This window comes from Rhinolophus hipposideros, assembly GCF_964194185.1.
Source record: "Rhinolophus hipposideros genome assembly, chromosome: 20".
NCBI classification, from domain to species: domain Eukaryota; kingdom Metazoa; phylum Chordata; class Mammalia; order Chiroptera; family Rhinolophidae; genus Rhinolophus; species Rhinolophus hipposideros.
The window spans coordinates 38,726,478-38,746,971 of NC_138066.1; the positions used below are offsets into that span (position 1 = coordinate 38,726,478).

At 45.0% G+C, this 20,494-nt stretch overlaps 2 protein-coding genes across 2 annotated transcripts in view; both read right to left on the reverse strand.

The window, feature by feature from the left end:
• The window catches only part of LOC308488371 (leucine-rich repeat-containing protein 37A-like), a gene marked incomplete at its 5' end in the record, with an annotated part of 35,182 nt that extends 24,355 nt beyond the window's left edge, over positions 1-10,827 (reverse strand). The window contains 3 exons of the mRNA XM_081028034.1: positions 1,564-1,635; positions 7,674-7,745; positions 10,106-10,827. Of these exons, the coding sequence (XP_080884160.1) occupies positions 1,564-1,635; positions 7,674-7,745; positions 10,106-10,827 (866 nt within the window). The remainder of the gene's footprint in view (positions 1-1,563; positions 1,636-7,673; positions 7,746-10,105) is intronic.
• A 3,870-nt stretch (positions 10,828-14,697) lies between these two features.
• On the reverse strand, positions 14,698-18,122 carry LOC308488625 (lysozyme-like protein 6; the record flags this gene model as incomplete). The annotated part of the gene is made up of 4 exons (XM_081028526.1): positions 14,698-14,767; positions 15,930-16,008; positions 16,927-17,085; positions 17,984-18,122. 4 exons carry the CDS (start codon positions 18,120-18,122, stop codon positions 14,698-14,700), a joined length of 447 nt encoding a protein of 148 aa, XP_080884652.1.
• Between the last annotated feature and the right edge of the window lie 2,372 nt (positions 18,123-20,494).

Genomic DNA, 20,494 nt, shown 5'->3' on the forward strand with positions numbered 1-20,494 from the left:
TGTTTTGCCTCTGTCCTTCCCTCCTGCTGCAAACTTATTCATCCCAAGATGTCATCTGATGATTCCCAGTGGCCTTCAAGGTCCCGTGCAAACAGCATGCCCTAATAGCATCTTTCCTGATTCAAAATGAAGTCTTTGCTCCCTGTTCTGTGCTCCATAACTGATTTGCATATCTCATTGCCCATATCTATTTCTCCTTTTTAATGCTGTTAACTATTTTTGCATCCATTTCCTCTGAACATAAACTCCTTGAAAATATGGACTAGGTCTTGCTCATCTGCGTTGTCTGCCATGTTTAAAACTGGCACATGAACATAATGCAAACTCAAATATTTACAAAATGAACAAAGAGTTGGGGAGTGAGTAGAAGGAGGAAAAGGACCATTTTTAAAACAGTGCAGTTTTCTTACTTCATGGCTCCCTCTTCTGTGCCTCTGCAGCACTTTGTCGGCCATTTAGTGCTTGTGCACTATGGTTTGAGCTCAAATGTTTATTTTCCCTGTGACATCGTGAGATTCTAGAAGGGTGGGAACCCTGTTTTACCCGTCTGTGCCTACCATACTAGGTACAGTGGTTGGCATATTCTTTGCAGCTTTCTTATTGATTGGCATTTAAAAATGAATACGAATCCTTCTGCTAACACGAAATCACTAGCTTACAAAACATTTCACAGTAGAAGTAATGAATGACCTAATCTATTGAGCAGTTACCTCATTTTTTCCTTCAAAATGTGTTCATGAGGTTTGGAGCCCAGATGGCAGGGGTACCCAAGAAGACCGATACAAAAGTGGTCGTCTGCCTAAGGTTTGGAAAGTTTCATAACACAAAGGACTGTCTTTCATGTCGTTTGGGGCTCTTTATACCTACTTCCCTGAAGCCTTGTACATTTGCAAGAAGAATCTATTTTCTTACAGCATCATTAATTAGATTAATACAAATTAATAGTGTACACAGCTCTGGATCCAGGGACAAACCATAAAAATTGAGCTTTTCTTGTCCTGTGGGTGGCAATTTGAGGTTAACTTGAATTCCTCTCATTTTACTAAATCAACTTTTTAAAACCTGTTCTATAACGACCCAACAGTAAATGTTTTAGGCTGTGCCGGACACAAATAAATACGTTTTCTTCTTTGTTTCTTTCTTTTCTTTCCTCTTTTACAGACCTTTTAAAAATGTAAAAATCATTCCAATCGTAGTGGCTGTATAAAACAGACCACAGGCCGTATTTGATCCATGGGCCATAAACTAAATATAAATATACGCAGATGGTATGTGAACACTTCTATAACAAGGTTCATATGGGAGTCTACAATTATTCAGACCTCATTACCATTTCCCGTATAATGGAAGGGCTGTTCCTGTCTACATCTTGTCTGCACAATTAAAAATTGAAAATGCATAGGAGGTATTTAATGCGGGGATGGGCTGGAGCCCTAAGAGACTTACACAATTTGGAATTTTATTGCTGAAAGAAACCGTAGAGATTACCTCATTTGAAACCCTTACTTATTTTACTGCTAATGTAACTAAAAACTCATAAATAAATATAAAAAACTAACTTACAAATACTGGAGGGACAGGAGGCCTTCAAATGATTCCTTATGTAATTCACTCAAATTATTTTCGCTGAGAATTCTGAAAAACGAAAAGGTTATTTCCGGATCAAAATGCAAAATAACTACAAGTATTTACCACACAGACTATCTGTGGGGGAACCTGGGGAATGGTGCCACCGAAATACCCTAAGTCTGATTGAACTTGGGGCTGGTGAGCTGTGCTTTGTTTTCAGTCAAACCTTTCTCCTCGTGTCCTCCTTTGTGTCCATCTCGCTCCACCCCCCACACACACCCTTATCCAGTGTCCCCAACAAATCGGATACTTTATGCCTGCATTCTAGATCATGAAGTCTCTGTTAGAACATAACTCTGGGTGGCACCAACATTGGCAGAATTGCCATTTCCTCCTCTCTTTCCCCAAATCTTACGGAATTCTTATACAGAACTATATCAGGGCTGCAAGTAAAGTCATTCCATTTTTACCCCATTAAAAAATCTTTTTGAGAACTAAAATGTACATAAAATGCATGCAACATAAACGTTCACTTGAATAATTATAAAGCAAATATCTGTGTGACAACTTTCATAACAAGATAGAGCACTGCCAGCATCCCAGAAGCCCCAGCACGCCCGTTTCTCTGACTCCCCAGAGGTGACCACTGTGCTGACTTTGATAAAAATACCCTTGCTTTTGTAATGTACTTTCACCTATTAAATGTCAGCCATAAACAATGGTTTACTTGTGCCTCTTCTGGAACTTTACATAAATGGACTCCTATTAGCTGTATTACTTTCTATGTTGCTTCCTTCATTCAACATGATTGTGCAAAGCCATTACATTGTCGCCTGTGGCCGAGTGTGGTGAATTTCAGTGTCTAGTGTTGCACGTCCACTACATGCGGCTGCTGAATATTTGAAAGAGGCTCGTGTCACTGAAGAGCTGAATATTTAACCTAATTAATTTTAGTTGATTTAATATTTAAACTTAAAAACTGACAGCTAATGCAATTAGAAAACATGAAGTATGCTAGCAACAAGTTGAGTATGTGATGTTACTTTTTCAACTGTAAATTTTATAAAATCTAAATACAGATCAAGTATTTCTGATACACATTTAGCCACCAAATTGAGACTTCAAAGCCTTAGTGTGGAAAAAAGAATGTAGACTCTCTCATTAACCATTTTTATACTGATCATATATAGAAATGACAATCCTTTAGATATTTTGAAGACTTAATGTGAAAAAATGCAAAATATCTTGCGAATAATGTAAAAAATGATTATGTGCTGAAATGATAATATTTTGGATATAAAGATTAAATCAAACATAGTACCATTTATTTCACTGTTTCATTTTACTTTTATTGTTTAAGTGACTACCAGAAAATTTGAGATTACTTATGTGGCTTGTATTATGTTTCTAATGAATAGTATTCCATTGTATGACTATACCAGTCTTTATTCATTCTACCATTGGTGGATACTTAGATTTTTCTAGTTTTTAGTTATTACAAATAGTTCTGCTTTCAACATTCTTGTACTTGTATCCTAATACAGATTTGCCCGAGTTTCTCTAAGATATAATAGGGCTACAAAATTGTTTTCCTAAGAAGTTATGCTATTTCAAGTTGGCAGATTGAAACATGCCAAGTCCTACCCCTCCGACCTCTACCAAAGTCTCGAACAATAATAGAAAAGATATCGTTTAAAACTCACAACATACATGAATTAGCTCAAAGCCTGTGAGCAGCTCCACAAAAGCTCCCCCACCAGCAATGTCCTGGGAGCAGCACACAGACCTCAGCCCCTTGCACCAGGCAGCAAAGGGTGTCTTCCTCCAGGGAGGAGCATCTGGTATTAGAAAGGGGGCAGGGTCCCAGGAGCCTGGAGAAAAAGTACTCACTCCCTGATTAGCCACCAGAAGGCACCTCCACCTCTTCCTTATTCTAGGGGGATCCACGAGGAATGACAAGCCCTAGCAGTTCATTTCACCTCTCCCCTAAAGCTGGAAAACAGAAGCAGTAGCATCTCACTTACAAAGAAGAATTGCACTCAGGAATGATCAAATAACGTGAGAAAGCCAACTCCATTAAGGACACAAAACAAAAACAAGCACAAGAGCTTATAGCCAATGAATCAGAATTAACAGAGAAAGCCTAAGAGGACTTCAGAATAGCATAATTAACATCCTCAGACAGATGTAAGCAGGTAACGCATCTACTGAAAAGAATCTACTCAAGCTTATGCAAATGAGGTGTTATCATTAATAATAAAAAACAACTCTGTATGTGAATGGCAGAAATAACAGTTGGAGAATAAGTGAAAAAACGGAGAGGTCCATCCAATGATATCTCCATAATGAAAAAGGAAGGGACAGGAATGATCCACAGACAAGCCTGACAGCTGGGTCAGCCCAGGAATGTGAAGGCCTTTGCTTAACAGCCTCGCAGTAAAGACTAGAAACATGCTTGGGTCAGAGGGTGGGGGGAGTCTGCACCCGTTTCCTATAGCTGATGAGCAGGAAAGCACATAGTCAGGGTCATCAAGAGAGGAGTGAGGGAGTAGAGAGCCAGTACAGAAGAAACTGTAGAAGATGTCAAAGGTAAGGAAGTGTCTCTTGCGGGGAGAATCCCCATCCTTGCAGCTAATGTTAAGTTGTACATCTTTCAGGAGCCTTGAGGAGCTGAGAACATGCTATGTTGCCTTGTGAAACTGTAATATTTCTATCATGTTCTGCATTTAAAACATTCTACTTTCCCCTCACAGTGTCTGTTGGCCACGTATTTAAATGAATTCTATCTCATAACTTCATTATTTTCTCATAGCTTAATGCTTTACTCATAGCTTTTGACAACATTTTACTGCCTGGAAACTGTAACTGAAATCAAGGAGAGTTCTCAGTTATGAGGTAGTTATATTGAACAGAATATACTTTCACACATCGAAAACAGATCATGAAAATAAAAACTCAAAAACTTTAATTCCCACAAAGAACTCTGAGTCCTGAGAATGCAACAAAGACCCTGACCTCAATTTGAAATTTACAACATTAAAAGGAACAGCCTTGCGGGTGTGAATCTGTGTGAAGAAGGAAGGGTCAACAGGTGATGCTATGATTGATTGTGTTCTCACCTCTGTTAGGTAATGGTTTCATATTTCCATGAAAATGATCCGAAAAGAAAACACAAATCAATATGTCCAATGATGTTTATAGTAACCCTTTTCATAACTATAAAAAGTTGGGAAAAACTCTACTTTCCCAATCACGTAACAACACTGTCTGTGTATAATATAGATGATATACAAAATGGTCATAGGAAATAATGATATATGAAATAAAACAAAGTCCAAATGAAAGTTGTCTATACTACTTACTACTATTTATTTTTTCAGAGCGATGTTTTTGTGAACTCTGTTAAAAAATTTTTTTATTATTTTTTTTCAGTTACAGTTGACATTCAGTATTGTTTTCTATTAGTTCCAAGCACACGGTGTAGTGGTTAGACATTCATATAATTCATGAAGTGATCCCCCAATAACTCTAGTACCCACCTGGCACTATACATTGTCATTAGAATATTATTGACTATATTCCCTGCAGTGTACTTTACATCCCCATGGCTATTTTGTAACTGGCAATGTGTACTGCTTAATCCCTTCACCCTTTTCACCCAGCCCCCAACACCTCCCCTCCCATCTGGTAGCCATCAGTTTGTTCTCTGTTTCTAGGAGTCCATTTCTCTTTTTGTTTGTTTGTTTTGTTCTTTACATTCCACATATAAGTGAGATGATGTGGTATTTGTCTCTCTCTGTCTGACTTAATTTCACTTATCATAATACTCTCTAGGTCTACCCATGTTGTCATAAATGGTAAGATTTCTTTTTTTTATGGCTGAGTACTAATTATGTGTTTTAAAAAATATGAAACTGCAGAGGACAATAAGCACCGAGAAGAGATGGGGCTGATCCTCAGGTGTTTATGACAACGTCTTCTCTGATTGGCTGATGCCCATGTCAGACTGTTTGGTTAGGAGTTTGAATATCATGGTAAGACAGGAAGGAACTAAGGAGCATGTGTGTATTTTATATCAATTGGGTTTCTTTTTGTGAAGTTGTTTGGATGACTGGATAGTAAATTTTTGAAAATAATTAATTTAACCTAGAACGAAAGTTTAGACTAAGAATGAGTCAATCACCAAAAAATTCCCCCCAAAAGAACTTCAAATAAGCAACTAAGTGGTATAAAATACATTGATCTGTAGAACTCCAAATATTCATTTTGCCTGAAGCACAAAATTTAAAACTACCAGGAATCAGAGTTAAAACCAGATCTAAAATTTTCTCTAACCATGAAGATACCAAAACCAGGCATGAACTAACATTTAAGAAACATCCATGATTAACCTCTAACAGAATAAATAAATGTCATTTATTTCTAGTGCCAAATAACATTCATTTTTCTTACAAATTTGGGAAATAAAATCTCCAAGTCAGATACTATCATGGGAAATATAAACTTGGTATAGTTTTGGGCAGCAGGGTGGTTCAGGTGATTGGAGCACTGTGCTCCTAACACCCACGTTGCCGGTTCGAATCCCACATGGGCCAGAGAGCTGCACCCTCTACAGCTAAGATTGTGAACAACAGCTCAACCTGGAGCTGGGCTACTGTGGGCTGCTGTGGGCTGCCATGGGCAACTGACTGCCTCAGCCGCTTGGAGCGCCAGGCTCATAATGTCAATAAGGGCCAGGGAGCTGCGTCCTACATGGGTAGACTGAGAACAACGGCTTGCACTGGAGTTGGGGGTGGGAGTGGAGGTGCCGGTGGGGGCGGGAGGGGAACTATGTATAGTTTTAAAGAAATACATACTCGTAAGTTAAAAAAAATGGCCTGGTTATAGCATTTTCTCCTTACCAATAAGATACCAGTCTAAAGGTGGTCATAATTCCTATTTTTAGATTACTAGCTCTATTGTTTTTTATTATTAATTCAGAAGTCATCTGTGACTTGTCTACTGAAGTTGAACTAATGACATGACATAAACTCACAAAAAAGTGCCAGTTAATTACTTTAAATGTAAATATTTTCCCCCCAAAAACTTGCATGCCTAAACTTACTTTTTCTACACATCATAAAAAAAGATAAACAACAGAAAAATGGACAAATGATAGGGCAAATTCCAAGAAATAATGTTCAATAAACATGTAAAGATAATCAAATTCACAAGTAATCACAAAAATTCAAATCAGACGGGACCTTTTTTATTCACCCATGATCAGATCAGCGACAAATGAAGAACAGCACTGGTGGCGGGTATGGGGAATGAGTGCTGTCATGGCCTATTGACCTGAGTGTGAGTTGGTACAACTTCTTTGAGGGCAATTAAAAGTTTATGTCTATATAGTCTTCACCCCAGCAATTCCATTTGTAAATATCTGTTCTACAGAGACACCTGCTGACGTTCACAAAGATGCATGTACAAGAATGTTTGTTGCAGCAATACATGTAGCAAGAAAACGACATAATCTGAACACTATCAGTACGGGAATTATTCAACTGTGATACATCCACACTATGGAATATTAGGCAGGAGATTAAGTGAATGGGGTAACTCCCCAGGATGTACTGGGAAGGAAGGTAACCTAACACACATCATGAGGTGAAAGAATCAAGTTGTAGGGTATTACCATTTGTGTAAAAAAGGATGAAAATCACACAACAAACCTATTTTGCTATCTGTAAATAAGCCTGTAAGTAAATGCATGGGAAAAGGTCAGGAAGGATATATACTAAACTCAGAGTAGCAGTTACCTCAGGGGTGGGGGCCGAGGGCACAAGGAGGACTGTCACTATGCCTGTTATTTCATTTCTATATATTGAGAATGTAATCATGTATTATTTGTCATAATGGAAAATCCGCTTAAATGACTTTTATTTGAAAGAGGGCCTGCCAGATTTAATTTTAAAAATACACGTAGAATTGCAATCAATAGAGAGTCATTTGAAATATGGATGGAGAAACACCTTATCTCGCAGTGATTGACTAAAATTCTGGACCAAGAAGGACCTTACCAAGCAGTCAGTTTTTGTATTCATAGGTAGAGAGAACATACTCACAGTTTCTCAACCCAACGGTATGACTTCCATACATTTTCATCAATGTAAGAAATAGAGTTTCCTTGTAAATTTCTGTAAAGAAACACAGTTCATATCCTTCAATAGGTAGCAAAAGAATGAACAGAATAAGTAAAAGAATCATGGCAGCCTTGTGGGGAACATTCACATGCAGAAAAATAACATCTTTCTAATTCCCACAGCTATAAGCTTCCCAGTTAGCACAATTAATAAAGACATAATTGTGGGGCCACTGGCCAAGCAATGAGGCATCTCCTCAGAGCATGAATCCCTATCTTATGTAGGCAAAGCCCGTTAATGACTTTGAATCTCGTTTTTCCAAGATCTCGCGTCTAACATGACTCCTTCTACAAATCAATGAGAACATGATTCAACAGAAAACTGGCAAAAACATTAATAATGATTAACAAATAAACATGAGGAAACCTTATGCCAGGCCACACCAAAGTATGGCTCAGTGGCCTCTAGTGAAATCTCTCCAGGGGTTAGAGAATCTGGGCAATTACAAATGAGAGGGACTGAAATGGAAAGATCTCAAAGACATATTGCATAGAAAATAGCACAAATCACTGAGCAAGGAGAAAAGTATTACCTCATGGGGTGGAAGCGCAAAGGAGAGATGGGAAGGAAAGACACACACCAAAATGACAACAAGAGTGGTAGGGAGGGTTGGACGGGATTTTTACATTATATCCTAATATTTCTGTGACTTAAAAAAGACAGTGAGAATGCAGTCATGAATTACACATGTTTAAAAGAAACTGTTAACATCCTGAGGTTCGCTTTCAGCCACTGACGCTGTGGATGACTGGGAATCATTATCTTTTGCTTTGTCCTCTTTCCTCAGGAGCAACTTACCTACCCAGTTTATGTACATGATTTTCAGGAAGGTCACACAAAGTCAGACACCTGTCTGCCCCTCTGCCTAGTGGACATTTCCACAACCGGAGGCCTCTGGTTGCTTTACGCTCACCAATAAAAGATGCCTAGAACTGAACTCGTCTCCCTCAAACTGGCTCTCCTTCCCAACTGCTGTATTTCCACCTGTTATCTCACCATCATTCTCCTCATCAGCCAGAACGGGAACTTTACAGGGTCATATTTGATTTTTATCTTTCCTACACACCCCGTCCCCAACTCTAGCCAGTTCTTCCTTTACAGTGGTCTCAGGACTTTCTTTCTACTCCTGTCACAACCACTCTGATTCAGCCCCTTTTCACGTCACTCCTAGATATTGCTAGAGCGTTTCCTTGGTCTCCCTGAATCAAGCTTTTCTCTCCAGACCACTCTACATATGGAATTTAAAATAATCCTCTTATTTTAATCATTTGTCTCTCTTGCTTGAAAACTTTCAGTGGCTCTCCTTATCTCACAGTGGAACTCTCAAACCCGTATAGCTGACAGCCAAGGTTTTCATAATCATATCTTTCACTGCTTCCTAACCCAATTCTTCACAGTCAGACCGTCGGTCTATTAAATCCTCATCATTCCTGCAGCCATGGCTTTGCCTAGACTGTACTCACCTTTTCCCCTCTATTTACAAATCATAGCCATTCTTTAAGTCCCAGCGAAAGTTCCAGCTAATCCATGCAGCTTTCCCTGACCCCCACACCACAGTGACAACAGATTCTGGTGAGATACAGCACCTATGGTCTGTATCTCTTTCAGTGCTTAATTATCCCTCACCTCCTTTTTATGTGTATTCCCTTCCTTCCCCCCTATCATTGTCAAGTTCTAGAGAAAATGTCATAAGTCTGAGGCTGTCACAGTCCTTAACCTGGCTTGGGCACAAAATGGGGGCTATCTATAAAACATGAGTTCTGGGCGTAACTGAGAGATGAAATCATAATAACAGCTCACACACACACACACACACACACACACACACACACACACACACGGTAGGCACTGATATAAGTGCTTTACATGTATTCACTCAGGAAAACCTTACAACAATCCTATGCCATGGTAACTATGATAACCCCTATTTTACAAATGAGGAAGCTGAGTCACAAAGATATGACAGACCTGGGTTGAAACCCAGTCAGCCTGGCTCTAGAATCTCCACGCTTAAGCACTTTGTTGTATCACTACCAATGCGACCCGGCAACGGCCAAGTTGCTCTAAAGATGATGGAGCAAAAGTGACAGGAGAGTAGAGTTTAAGGAATGAAATGATGGGGCTTAAAAAACTGATAAGGAAAAATAATAAAGTCAATTACTAGTGAAAGACTTGAGAAGAGGGGAACAATAGTAAGAAGGAGAATGAAGATAAGGAATAGCTGACAAGCCTAAAGTCAAAACAGAAAGTCAGTCGCGTGGGTTGGGGAGATGAGAAGGGTCCAGAGAGACGCTGAGGGAAAGGCTGCATGTCAGGCAGGATGCAGAGAAGGAATGAGGAAAGCGAATTCTTACACGATGGTGAAGGTGCCGTTGTAGCTGTGGGACGCGAGCTCAGGCACTCTGCGGAGCCGTTGCTCTGGGCTGAGACCTGTGCACGACAGCGTCCCATCTGTGCAGGTACACAGCTTACAGATGTCCATGTTTCTGGAAGCACTCTGCTCAGTTGTTGCAGGAAGTGTCTCAGAGGACTCTGGTTGCTGAGTTACGGTAACTTCTAGGTCCAAAGGTTGAACTGTGACTTCAGTCGGGTTGGGATGCTGGCTCTGAACCTGCTCTGGACGTGGAAGTGTCCCTTCCAGGCGCCTAGGAGACGGAGCTGTGGTCTTGGTCAGGGCTGCAGAAGACTTAGCGTCCGTCGTAGGCTCTGCAGTTACGGCCAGGCCCAGGTCCGAAGGGGGAACGGTGACGCCCTGATACAATGGAGGTTGTACTACAACCTTCTTAGGTGGCTCTGGAGGCTGTTGTGGGGCCTCCTGCTGGACTGGAGATGGTTCCACCTTCCCAGGGGCCTCGGAAGGCTGAGCCTGGACCCCCTGTTGTGGCAGAGAAGGTTCTGCCTCCTTAAGGGGCTCTGGAGGTCGAGCTGGGGCCCGCTGCTGGACTGGAGACGACTTTGTCTTCTCCGGGGCCTGTGAAGGGGCCTCCTGCTGGCCAGGAGTCTTGATCTCTTCAGTGGGCTCGGGGGTTATGGAAAGCTCCAGATCCACAGATTTCATTGTGACAGGAGGCGACATTGGGTGATGAGCTTCACCTGAACCTACAGGGAACAATGTGACCTCAGGATGCACTGAAGGTTGATCTAGGACACCCGGGGAGGATTCTAGAGGCTGAGCTGGAGTTGAAACTCTCAGTTCATCATGCTTTGGAGGTTGACCTGGTTGTTCCTGCAGGGTTGCCAAAGGTTCTACCTCCCTTGGAAACTGAGCTGGGGTCTCCTGCTGGGTTGGAGAAGATTCTGCCTCATTAGGGGGCTCTGGAGGCTGAGCTGAAGCTTCCTCCTGGGTTGTAGAAGGTTCAGCTCCAAAAGGCTCTGGAGGCTGAGCTTGGGGCTCCTGCTGGATTGAAGTAGGTTGAACCTCCTCAGGGAGCTCTGAGGGCTGAGCCAGGGCTTCCATCTGGAGTGGGGAAGCTTCGTCCTCCTCAGGGCGCTCTGAGGGCTGAGCCTGGGCCTCCATCTGTAGTGGGGAAGCTTCGTCCTCCTCAGGGCGCTCTGAGGGCTGAGCCTGGGCCTCCAGCTGGGTTGGAGAAATGACAACCTTGTTAGTGATTTCTGGAATTACGGTCACCACCAGACTCCAATATGGCAGCTGAACTTCATTCTGACTTGGAGATGGAATAGTTCCCTCATGCTGCACTAACCGTTGAGCTACAGCCTCCTCTGCAGGCTTTGCTGGGGCCTCCTGAGGGGTTGGAGAGGGTTCCCTTTTTCAGGGGCCTCTGTAGGCTGAGCTGGGGCTTCCTGCTGGACTGAAGGAGGTTCATCCTCTTCAGGGGACTGTGCAGGCTGAGCTGTGGCCTCTCAGGGAGCTCAGGAGGTTTATCTGCCCCCCCCAACCCACCCTCCCCCCGGAAATCCACAGGTAGCTTCTCCTCAGATCAATGACATCCATACTGGGATCTAAATAATCATCCTGTAGCTGCTCTAGAGCTGAGGTGTGTTTGCCGCTTGGCCTGGAGTTCCAACAACAACTCTGGCAAGCATGGCAGCTGGGCCAGCTCTTGCTCCAGGTGTGGGGGTGACACAATAAGCTTTGCTGGCTTTGAACTGGCACTACCTAGAGGTGGAAGAAGTATTTCAAATGTGTGGTGAGCCTGATCTAGACCTATAGTCTGAATCTCAAGTGGAGGAGGCAGCGTCACGTGGGCCTGATTCTGATCCCATCTGAGCTTTGAACCACCTCTGGGAGCCTGTGATGCTGGGTTACCTTGTCCTTAGGATCCTGAAGTCCAGCAGCAAGCCGATCTGGCCCTGGGGGAAGCTCTCCAGCGGCATCGGGGAAAGGAACCAAAGGCTCAGTCAACTCCTCAGGGGAAGCCACCATCTGGGCTGCAGCAGAGGAAGAACCCAGAAAATGAAAGCTCCCCGGGTCTGCAGGGGGGGTGAGCACATGGGGTGATGTGGGTGGGAGGTCAGAGGAGTGTAAAACCCGGGGCTCGGTTGGCCCTGGGGGATCGGAGGTCAGCCGGACAGGGTCCAGGGCCAACTCCAGAGGCTGAGCTGCCATGACCAGCGGCCACAGCAGTTGCCACGTGAAGATGACCGCTGGGGAGCAGAGGCTTAGCTGGGACATGAGGTGTGAACGTCGAAGGTCCGTGGGCACAGCAAGCGACCAAGGGCAGTGTGGCTTCAAGCGGGAGCCGGACCATTCTGACAGCCTGTGACCTGTGAGCCCTGAGCAGCCCTGCACCCCGCCCTCACCTGAGTCCCACCCTTCATTGTCACCACCTTTATTAGGCGGGGACTGTCATGGGCTCTGCAAAGGAGGGAGCCCTTTTCCCAAAATCACCAGGGTCAGAGGGGTCCTTGTCACAGGTGACAACTACCTCCCATTGGGGTTCCCTTTCCCCTCAGAGGAGGCAGGATTTAGGCTGCACACCAGGGTGGCCATGGACGCCAGCAGCCCAGGGGTGGGGGATGGGGTGGTGCAAGGACGTGGGGATTGGGGAGTGGTGCAGAACTTCCCTAGGAAGCCCCAGGGCCTGGCATCCCAGGAAATTCAGAAGTTTTAGTCCACTTCAGGCAATCTGAACTCTTCCTCCTCAAAGCTGAAATCGGAGAGGCATTCTTCCTCCCCTTCGCCATAGTGCTTCCAGGAAAGTAGCTGGAAAAGTAGCTGACCTACAAAAGGAACGCTAGTTAGGGCGGTAGGATGGAAACACCTTACAGTTAGTTCTAACATGTCACCATTTCCTCTAAATTCCCAGTATCCATGTCTAATTAGTAATTCACTCCTCTGTTAGAATGGGGCTATTACTGGATCAGTGATGACTCCACAGTTTCCGTAACAGGACCTTCCGACGTGAGCAATGAATTCTGGAATACAGGGACTGAAACCAAGGGAGTAGCCCTTTAGGAGAGAATGGAAAAACGTCCACCATGCCACCTTGCCTCAACACAGCCATTAACTAGAAAGTAGCAGTGCCACTTTTCAGAGGTCTGCCCCATGTGCACACGTGGGGAAGACACTTAGGATCTACAAGCCAGCATGTGCAGTAATTTTCTTGAGATTCTGTAACTAGCACCCAGTTTGCTTCCGCCACAGGCATTTTGATAATCTATTTGATTTCAGTCCTCATTTATTGTCTGGCACAAAATATTTCAGCAAAATGTTTCATACAAGATATATATGAGCTGCTGAGCGCTGGGTAAAACACCCCAATTGAAAAGCATAATAGTTTTCAAATGCTGTAGTATAATCACACTTAAGATCACAGTTATATTTTGATTAATATTCTTACTTGGACTTTAAAATAAAAAGTTGGAAATCTTATCACCATCTTCATTTTCCCGCCCACATTTTACTGGTCTATGAAATTCAGAAGTCTGGGCATCACGAATAGTCGAGTCTCTCATTTTATAGCTGAAGAAGTGAAAGTTCAGAAGTAGGGACACGAGTGGGCTAAGATGACACCCAGTTCAGTCACACACAGCTGATGGTGGCTTGTGCAGGACACTCCTCCAATGGCCCCTTCTCTGCCTCTGCGTTGTCCTTCAGCACGTTCTTCTCCACGTCAGCACCTTGCAGGCAAGTCAGATCGTACCCAGAGAAGTCTTTTTATCACCTAGATTCTAGCCCTTTCTCCCAAAGCACCCCCAAATCATTGGCGCCTAGCACCATTTCCCCACCCCACCACTATTTTGTCCACCTCAATATACCTGACCCTTAGCCCCACCCATTACCTACTTCTGAGCATTTTCTTTTACTTCCAAAATAGTTGGCTTTGGTAGAAGTAGTCAAATCCTGATTCTGTTTCTCACCAACAATTACAGATGTTATTACCCACTCAATCTATTGTATGTATGCATTCAATGACTGTGTCCATCACTCGTGTATGTCTTTGCTTCTCCACCTAGATTAGGAATGCCTCAAGAATAACAGTTATGTCTTCTGTTCCTTCTTCTGGTACCCAGCACACTCCTACTGTATTAGGTACTCACATACAGAGGGTGCCAAAAAATACGTACATTTAAGAAAGAAAAAAAGTATACTAAAATCAGAATAATCAATATATACCGATCACCAAAGATGAATACAAATCATGAATATACATGTTTTTGGCACCCTAGGTATATATGGAATTAATAATGAATAAATTAGCACATTCTTTGCACAAGGAATGTTGTAATAATTCCAAAACATAGAAACATCTTCACTGTGGTCCTCTTGGTTTGCAAATGACAGTCAGGAACCAGGAGGCTGGACCTGGATGGGAACAAGGAGGAATCCCCAGAAAACCATTAATTCCTGAGGCTCTGGTCAATTTTATTTGAAAATGAAAAGGGAAGAAATTAACACAAAGTGGAGGCAAGAAGAAAAGGAAATAAAGAATTCCGAGGGAGGAGAGGAGTTTTGAAATGACTCACAGCAGGCCTGCACCCTGCCTCATCCCAGGTGACATCCTGTCATCCAGTAGGACAGTGGCCGGCCTGAACAGTGCATCCTCCATGCTACCCTGTGGGAGAAAGAAGACTGGTTCTTGCTTCCCACTTAGTAGCTGCTTTTGCACACACGGGACCCAGCTCTTAGTGAGTCTTCCACGCAGAGGAAGCCCAGCATCCTCTTCATTCCTAGCTCTCTCGTCTGTCTTCCTGTGGCCCCTCTGATTCTTCCTTTAAGTTTCCCTTATCTGCGGGGTTTGCCCTCTTCTGCCATTCAGTGTGTTTCTACATTTTCAAATCCTTATCTCCCTCTGAAGGGCTGACACTTACCATATACGTATCTATCTCCCAGGTACAATTATGGACTCTCCCTCCAGCCCTAATAGTCATCATGTCCTTTCTTTTGCATGGTGTTTTTAGAGTATGCAAGGCACTAAACTTCCTCCAGCCTCAGTCTCAGGCAGAGGCAGCTGTTTATATTATTTATATGTCCGCTTTGAAGTTCAAAAGGTTAAGTAACCATCCCTACATCCACTGATGGAAAGCCAACAGCTTTGGGGTGTCTGCCCAGATGATGAGTAACACACTTTTTATAAAAAATGTTGCTGCCAGTTACGGGGAGAGGAGCCCAGTGGCAGCCATGATTGTGTTGCTTTAATTGGTCCCATGACTACAGGTGATGAAACTGAGTGGGGACATGGGGGTCAGAGCTGAACCAATCAGATCTCTGTCCCACGCACTTAGTTGGCACTGAGCTTAGCCAGTCTCCATGGTTGCTTATGATGTTAGAGCATAAACAGGGGGCAGCCACAGTCTGTCTTCAGGAAAGTGGGTCAGAGAAAGCTGGTCTGCAGAGGGACGCGTGAAGCAAAGGCACCAAGAGAAACCGAATCCTGCCTGGGAAAGCTTGCTGTCGAGTTCCCGCCCGGCTTCCAGTCTCTTCCCGAGGCCCAGCTGCACCTTTTGTGGGCTCAGCCAGACACTGTCCTCTCAGAATACCTCTCCCTCAGCTGCTCAAGTTGTTTTATTAGTGCAACCAAAAGAGTACTGTTTAATACAATATCAGAAAAAGAACCCAACCCAGGTTCTTCTAATTCACAGTTCCAAGCCCTGTCAGTCTCCCACACTTTCCTAGACTGCAGAAAGGGTCTAGTCCTTGCCTACTGTCCCTTTCTCTGTTATCACGTCCTTCGTGGGGCTCTGCCCGCTAACTTAGTCCTACAGTGTCTTCCTCACCAGTTTTTCATGCCCCCGGTTCCAGACACAATTGTTTTTGCACATTGGATGGTTGAGAGAAGATTGGGGCTCAGCAGTTCTGAAAAGGAGAAAGAGAATACCTGTGAGAATACAGAGGACAGTTCCAAAGACTGGGGGACACTGGCTGTCCTGCCCAGGCAGGTGCCACCCAGGGCTGAGTACTTCCACATTAGGCAAAGCCTCGCGCCCACAGGCCCATGTAGACGTCCCCTGCATGGCTGCTGGAGGTCAGGGTGCCCAAGGGAGGCGGCAGGAGGGGCAAGAGGACTGAGATTTGGTCCTGTTCACTACCGTAGTTCCTAGCCAGATTAGGTGGTGCTTCACCCACTGCTCGGGAGTTTCTAGGGAAAGGAAGTGGTAAAATAGGCAGCACAGAGACTGAGGGCAAGTCCTGCCTAATGAGCTGAAGAGCCAGCAACATTCATCAGAGTGCCCACGCACCAGGAGGTGAGGGGCGGAGTCCTGGACCTGTGCAGCCTCCTGGGTGGGGAGCTCTGAGGTGGGGAGTTTGCACTGGGCCTTGGTCAGACCGTTAGCCAAAGACAGCACCACTTAGTGGTTAGAGCTGAGCCTCCAGGACCACGAGTCTGGCATTCAGCACTGGTTCTACGAGCCTCAGTTTGCTCATGTGTAAAGTGGGGATCCTAAGAGTTTCTCCTACGTGGAAAGTTGGATGAATGAGCTATGCATGTATCCTGCTTAGTATGGAATACGCTCTCAATAATCGTTGGCTGCTGCCACTGCTCTACGGCTGCTGTCTGTGCAGAGCCGTTCTGCATCCTGCTCCAGGACACGGAAGAATCTCCTAAGGGGACCCGCCCTAGGGCCACCAGTCAAAGCCCCTGCTCAGTGAAGTAAGTCCCTGATTCCTTGAGCCATCCCTCCGGGGGCCTTCCCAGGCTGTGAGTGGGAAGACAGGCTCTGAGTGGAGCCTGCTCCTCTCTCACCTCCCCTCTCCCCCGGGCCCGGGCCAGACCTTGACACTCCAGGTGACAAATGTTTTCCGAGTGACTCTGGTGATCGGTGCACCAGTAGTGACCGTTGATCTGAAATATGCCGTAGTCAAAGCTGCCGTCTGCGTTTTCATTGACCTTCGATATGTTGAAGTTGCTTTCCACAAATGCCAAGCACAGCCCTTAGAGCAGGGAGAGGAGGATGTTTAGAAGCCGAGGGAGATGGAGGAGAAAGAAGATGAGGAATCCAAAGGAAAGACCAAGGCCTAAGAGGCTACATGGGCTAGTGGGCTGGAAACACCCCTTGGCTCCTTCTCCCATCCTGCGGTCCATCCAGCTTCTCATCAGTCTGACCATTCATCTGTCCATCTCTACCTCCATGCTTCTGGCACTTAATAATCACCTACTGTATACCAGGAACTGTGCAAAGCCCGTGAGGGATGTTTAGCTGGAACAAACATAGATACTGCGCTCAGGGGCCTATAGTATAAGAATGAAGATGTGAACCTAAAAAAAGCGAGATCAAAGGGGAAAGTGTTGTAAAACAGGGGTGCACAATCCTGCTCCAAAGGAGTGATCCCTCCCATGGAGTAGAACGAAGCCTTTGCACTGGCTGTTCCTCTGCCTGGAATGCTCTTCCCCTAGACATTTGGATGATCAGGTCTTTTACTTCATTCAGCACCGCTCACTGTCGCCTCCTCAGAGAGGATTTCCTTACTTCCCCTTCTGGAACAGCGTCGCCTACCACTCTCCCCTGCTTTATTCTTCTGCTTAGCAGTTTTCACCACCAGGTGATAAAAGTATTCCTGTATTTTTGTGTGAGTGTATTGCTTATCTGTGCTGGAGAATGTGAAACTATAAGCGAAGTGGCCTTGTTTATATCCCCAACACCGAAACGGTTCCTAGGACATAATAAGTGCTCACTTATTAACTGTTAAATGAATATAGAATGCCGGGAAAGGTTTCTTGGAGAGGGCTGGTTTTTGAACTTGGTTGAGAGACAAAGAGAGAAAGAAAGATGGTCACGTAGGGCATGACCAGGAGAGGGGGAGATGAGGGTGGTGAGGAAATGGCACTCACAGTCATTCAGGGAGTACCCCTCAAACCCGTCCATGTCCTCCTGGTGCAGCAGATTGGCCAGGTCACAGCGGTCGATGAGCCTGGCCTGATGAACGGTAACGAGGCAGGTGACCATGGAGATGAGTAGCGCCCTTCTCATCCTTGGAGGGGACAAGGTGCAGCCGAGGGCCCGCGGTTCTCTGGGTGTCACAGACTTTCTGCTGGTCTTCTCTGAGTCTCTGAGGAATCTGGAGAAAGCAGCCAAATGTCCTGGGTCACTCACTGCTCCCCACCTGGCTGTTTCCAGTCTCTTTCTTCTCATTTATTATGTAGTATTCTGGCCAGGGATGCGTTACCTGTGTCTAATCCTGAGGGAACGTCAGATTAAGCCAGACAGAAGGAACTTCCATAAAATAAAGGGCCTATATTCTTTAAAACAGTCAATGACATGAAATAAAAAAAGGAGCTATTTCTGTTACCAGGTGTGTGTGTGTGTGTGTGTGTGTGTGTGTGTGTGTGTGTGTGTGTGTGCTTTCTCCTTAAACGAGGTATTATTCCTCGGGGCAAATGCCTAGTGTCTCATCCACCAGCTTCACGAGTAAGGCATGAAGCAGGTTCTGCTTGGACAAGATGGCCTTGTTTCCTCACAGATCTTAGGTCTCCTAAGACTCACTCCATACTAGCCTGAGCTTATAACCGTTCTTTTGTGTCTCTCTCCCACCCTAGAGTTGTCAGATTCAGCAAATAAAATTACAGGATGCCCAGTTACATTAGCATTTCAGATAAACAACAAACCCCTTTTAGTATAAGCATGTCTCATGCAACCTTACGCTGCCCTGCCTCAGTAGTTTCCTTCAGACAGGAGTCACTGAGCCTTGGGAAGCAGGGAGCTCCATCTCTGCCCATGCTGTGCCCTTTGGGGTCCCCTTGGGGGAATACCGTCCATGGCTACCTCCCCTTGCAAAGCTTATCTTTCTCCTATCCCTCTCCGCCCCCAGGTCGCAGCCAGCCAAGGATTTCTGTGAGAATCTGTATAAGAAAGTCGTTTGGGTGGGAGCCTGCTTTTCCTCATGAACTATATATACTCTAGCCTCACCCAGGTCACGGTTCTCCAATTCTAAAGAAGGCAGGAGTGTAAAGCCACCCTACTCCCCAGCCTTCTGGAACCCCAGCTCTGTGATGTCATCACCCTCCTGGAAATGCTCTGGTCTTGACCACACAAATTGGCTCTGTCTTCAGGCCTGATGCAGCTTCAGGCAGAAATGGCAGATGGGCCTGGAAGGATAGGTGACAACTGTGATGAAGACCACTGGGTGGGAAAGGGTAGAGAGCTCTGGTTGTTCTTTCTGCCGCCGCCTTCCCCTTCTGGAAGCAGTACCACCTTTGGGTGAGCTCCATTCCCCTTGGGGTTTTAGTGGAGGCTCCAGTCACGGGCTGAGCCCTCCAGGTGACAGTATATTTTGAATTGAAACTACGTGGAGCAGCTCAGCTTCTCCCAGGAAGCCTGCTGGTATGAGGCAGCCAGAGGCCAACTGTATGGAATCCTGTGGATACAGCCCATCTGAGAAGATGAGCCTCTTCTCAGCGGAGAAGCGGAGCCACACAGGCTTCCAGTCCCAGAGCTCGCCTTTTCTGAGATCCTAACACACTCTTGTCCTACTGCAATCCTGCAGTTCAATAAATGTCCCTTCTTGTCTGAGCAAGTTTAGGTTGGGTTTCTGTCACCTGCAACCAAAAGACCTGCCTGGTAGAGTCGGATTGGACTTAACCTGATGACCTGACATCCTGTCACCTCCCCGTGAAGGCCACTCATGTTAGTATCATTAGTCACCAAGGAAGGCTGGGAGACATTTCCACCAACTGCAGCAAAAGGAGACAAGAGAAAGTTGTGTTACCAGTGGCCACTCTACCTTCTGAGACAGGATGGCAGTGTGTGACAGAAGGAAGTTAGGGAGCGATTTCTAATGGGGCTGTGCTGCCCCTACCCTCTGCCTGTGGCCCTCGCCCAGTAGGGCAGCAGCACATTGCATTTGGGGATGTGAAGCCAGAGAAAGCTTGGGAAGAGGTAGAGTCCTGGGAGGAGGGTATTCCGGGAGTACCATTTGATGAGCAGCCTTTTGTGACCCTAATAAACTCACTTGTACAGAATTAGAGCCCGGGGTTTGTGTGTGGAGGGGAGAGGCTTCTGCAGCCCAGGACCACATGCTGGAAATTTGGCTAGGAGAGGCTAAATTTCTTAAAATCTTGGAAGGCATGATGTGAGACTCTAAGGGGGACCGGAAGGACCCTGTACCCCCACTGCCCCAAATGTGACAGACACGACATAGGATGGATTCCTACCTACTCAAGGAACTGGAAAACCCAAGCTGGGGCCCATGAATAAATTTTGAAAGTCACAGGCTGGGGCATAAAGGCAAATAGAGGCCACAGATCATTTGTCTAAATATTTACAAGTTATAAATCAAACTAACAAGCTGTTAAATGAAGTATGTTCTATCCTCACATTCTGACAGAAATTCCGATAAAGGGCAA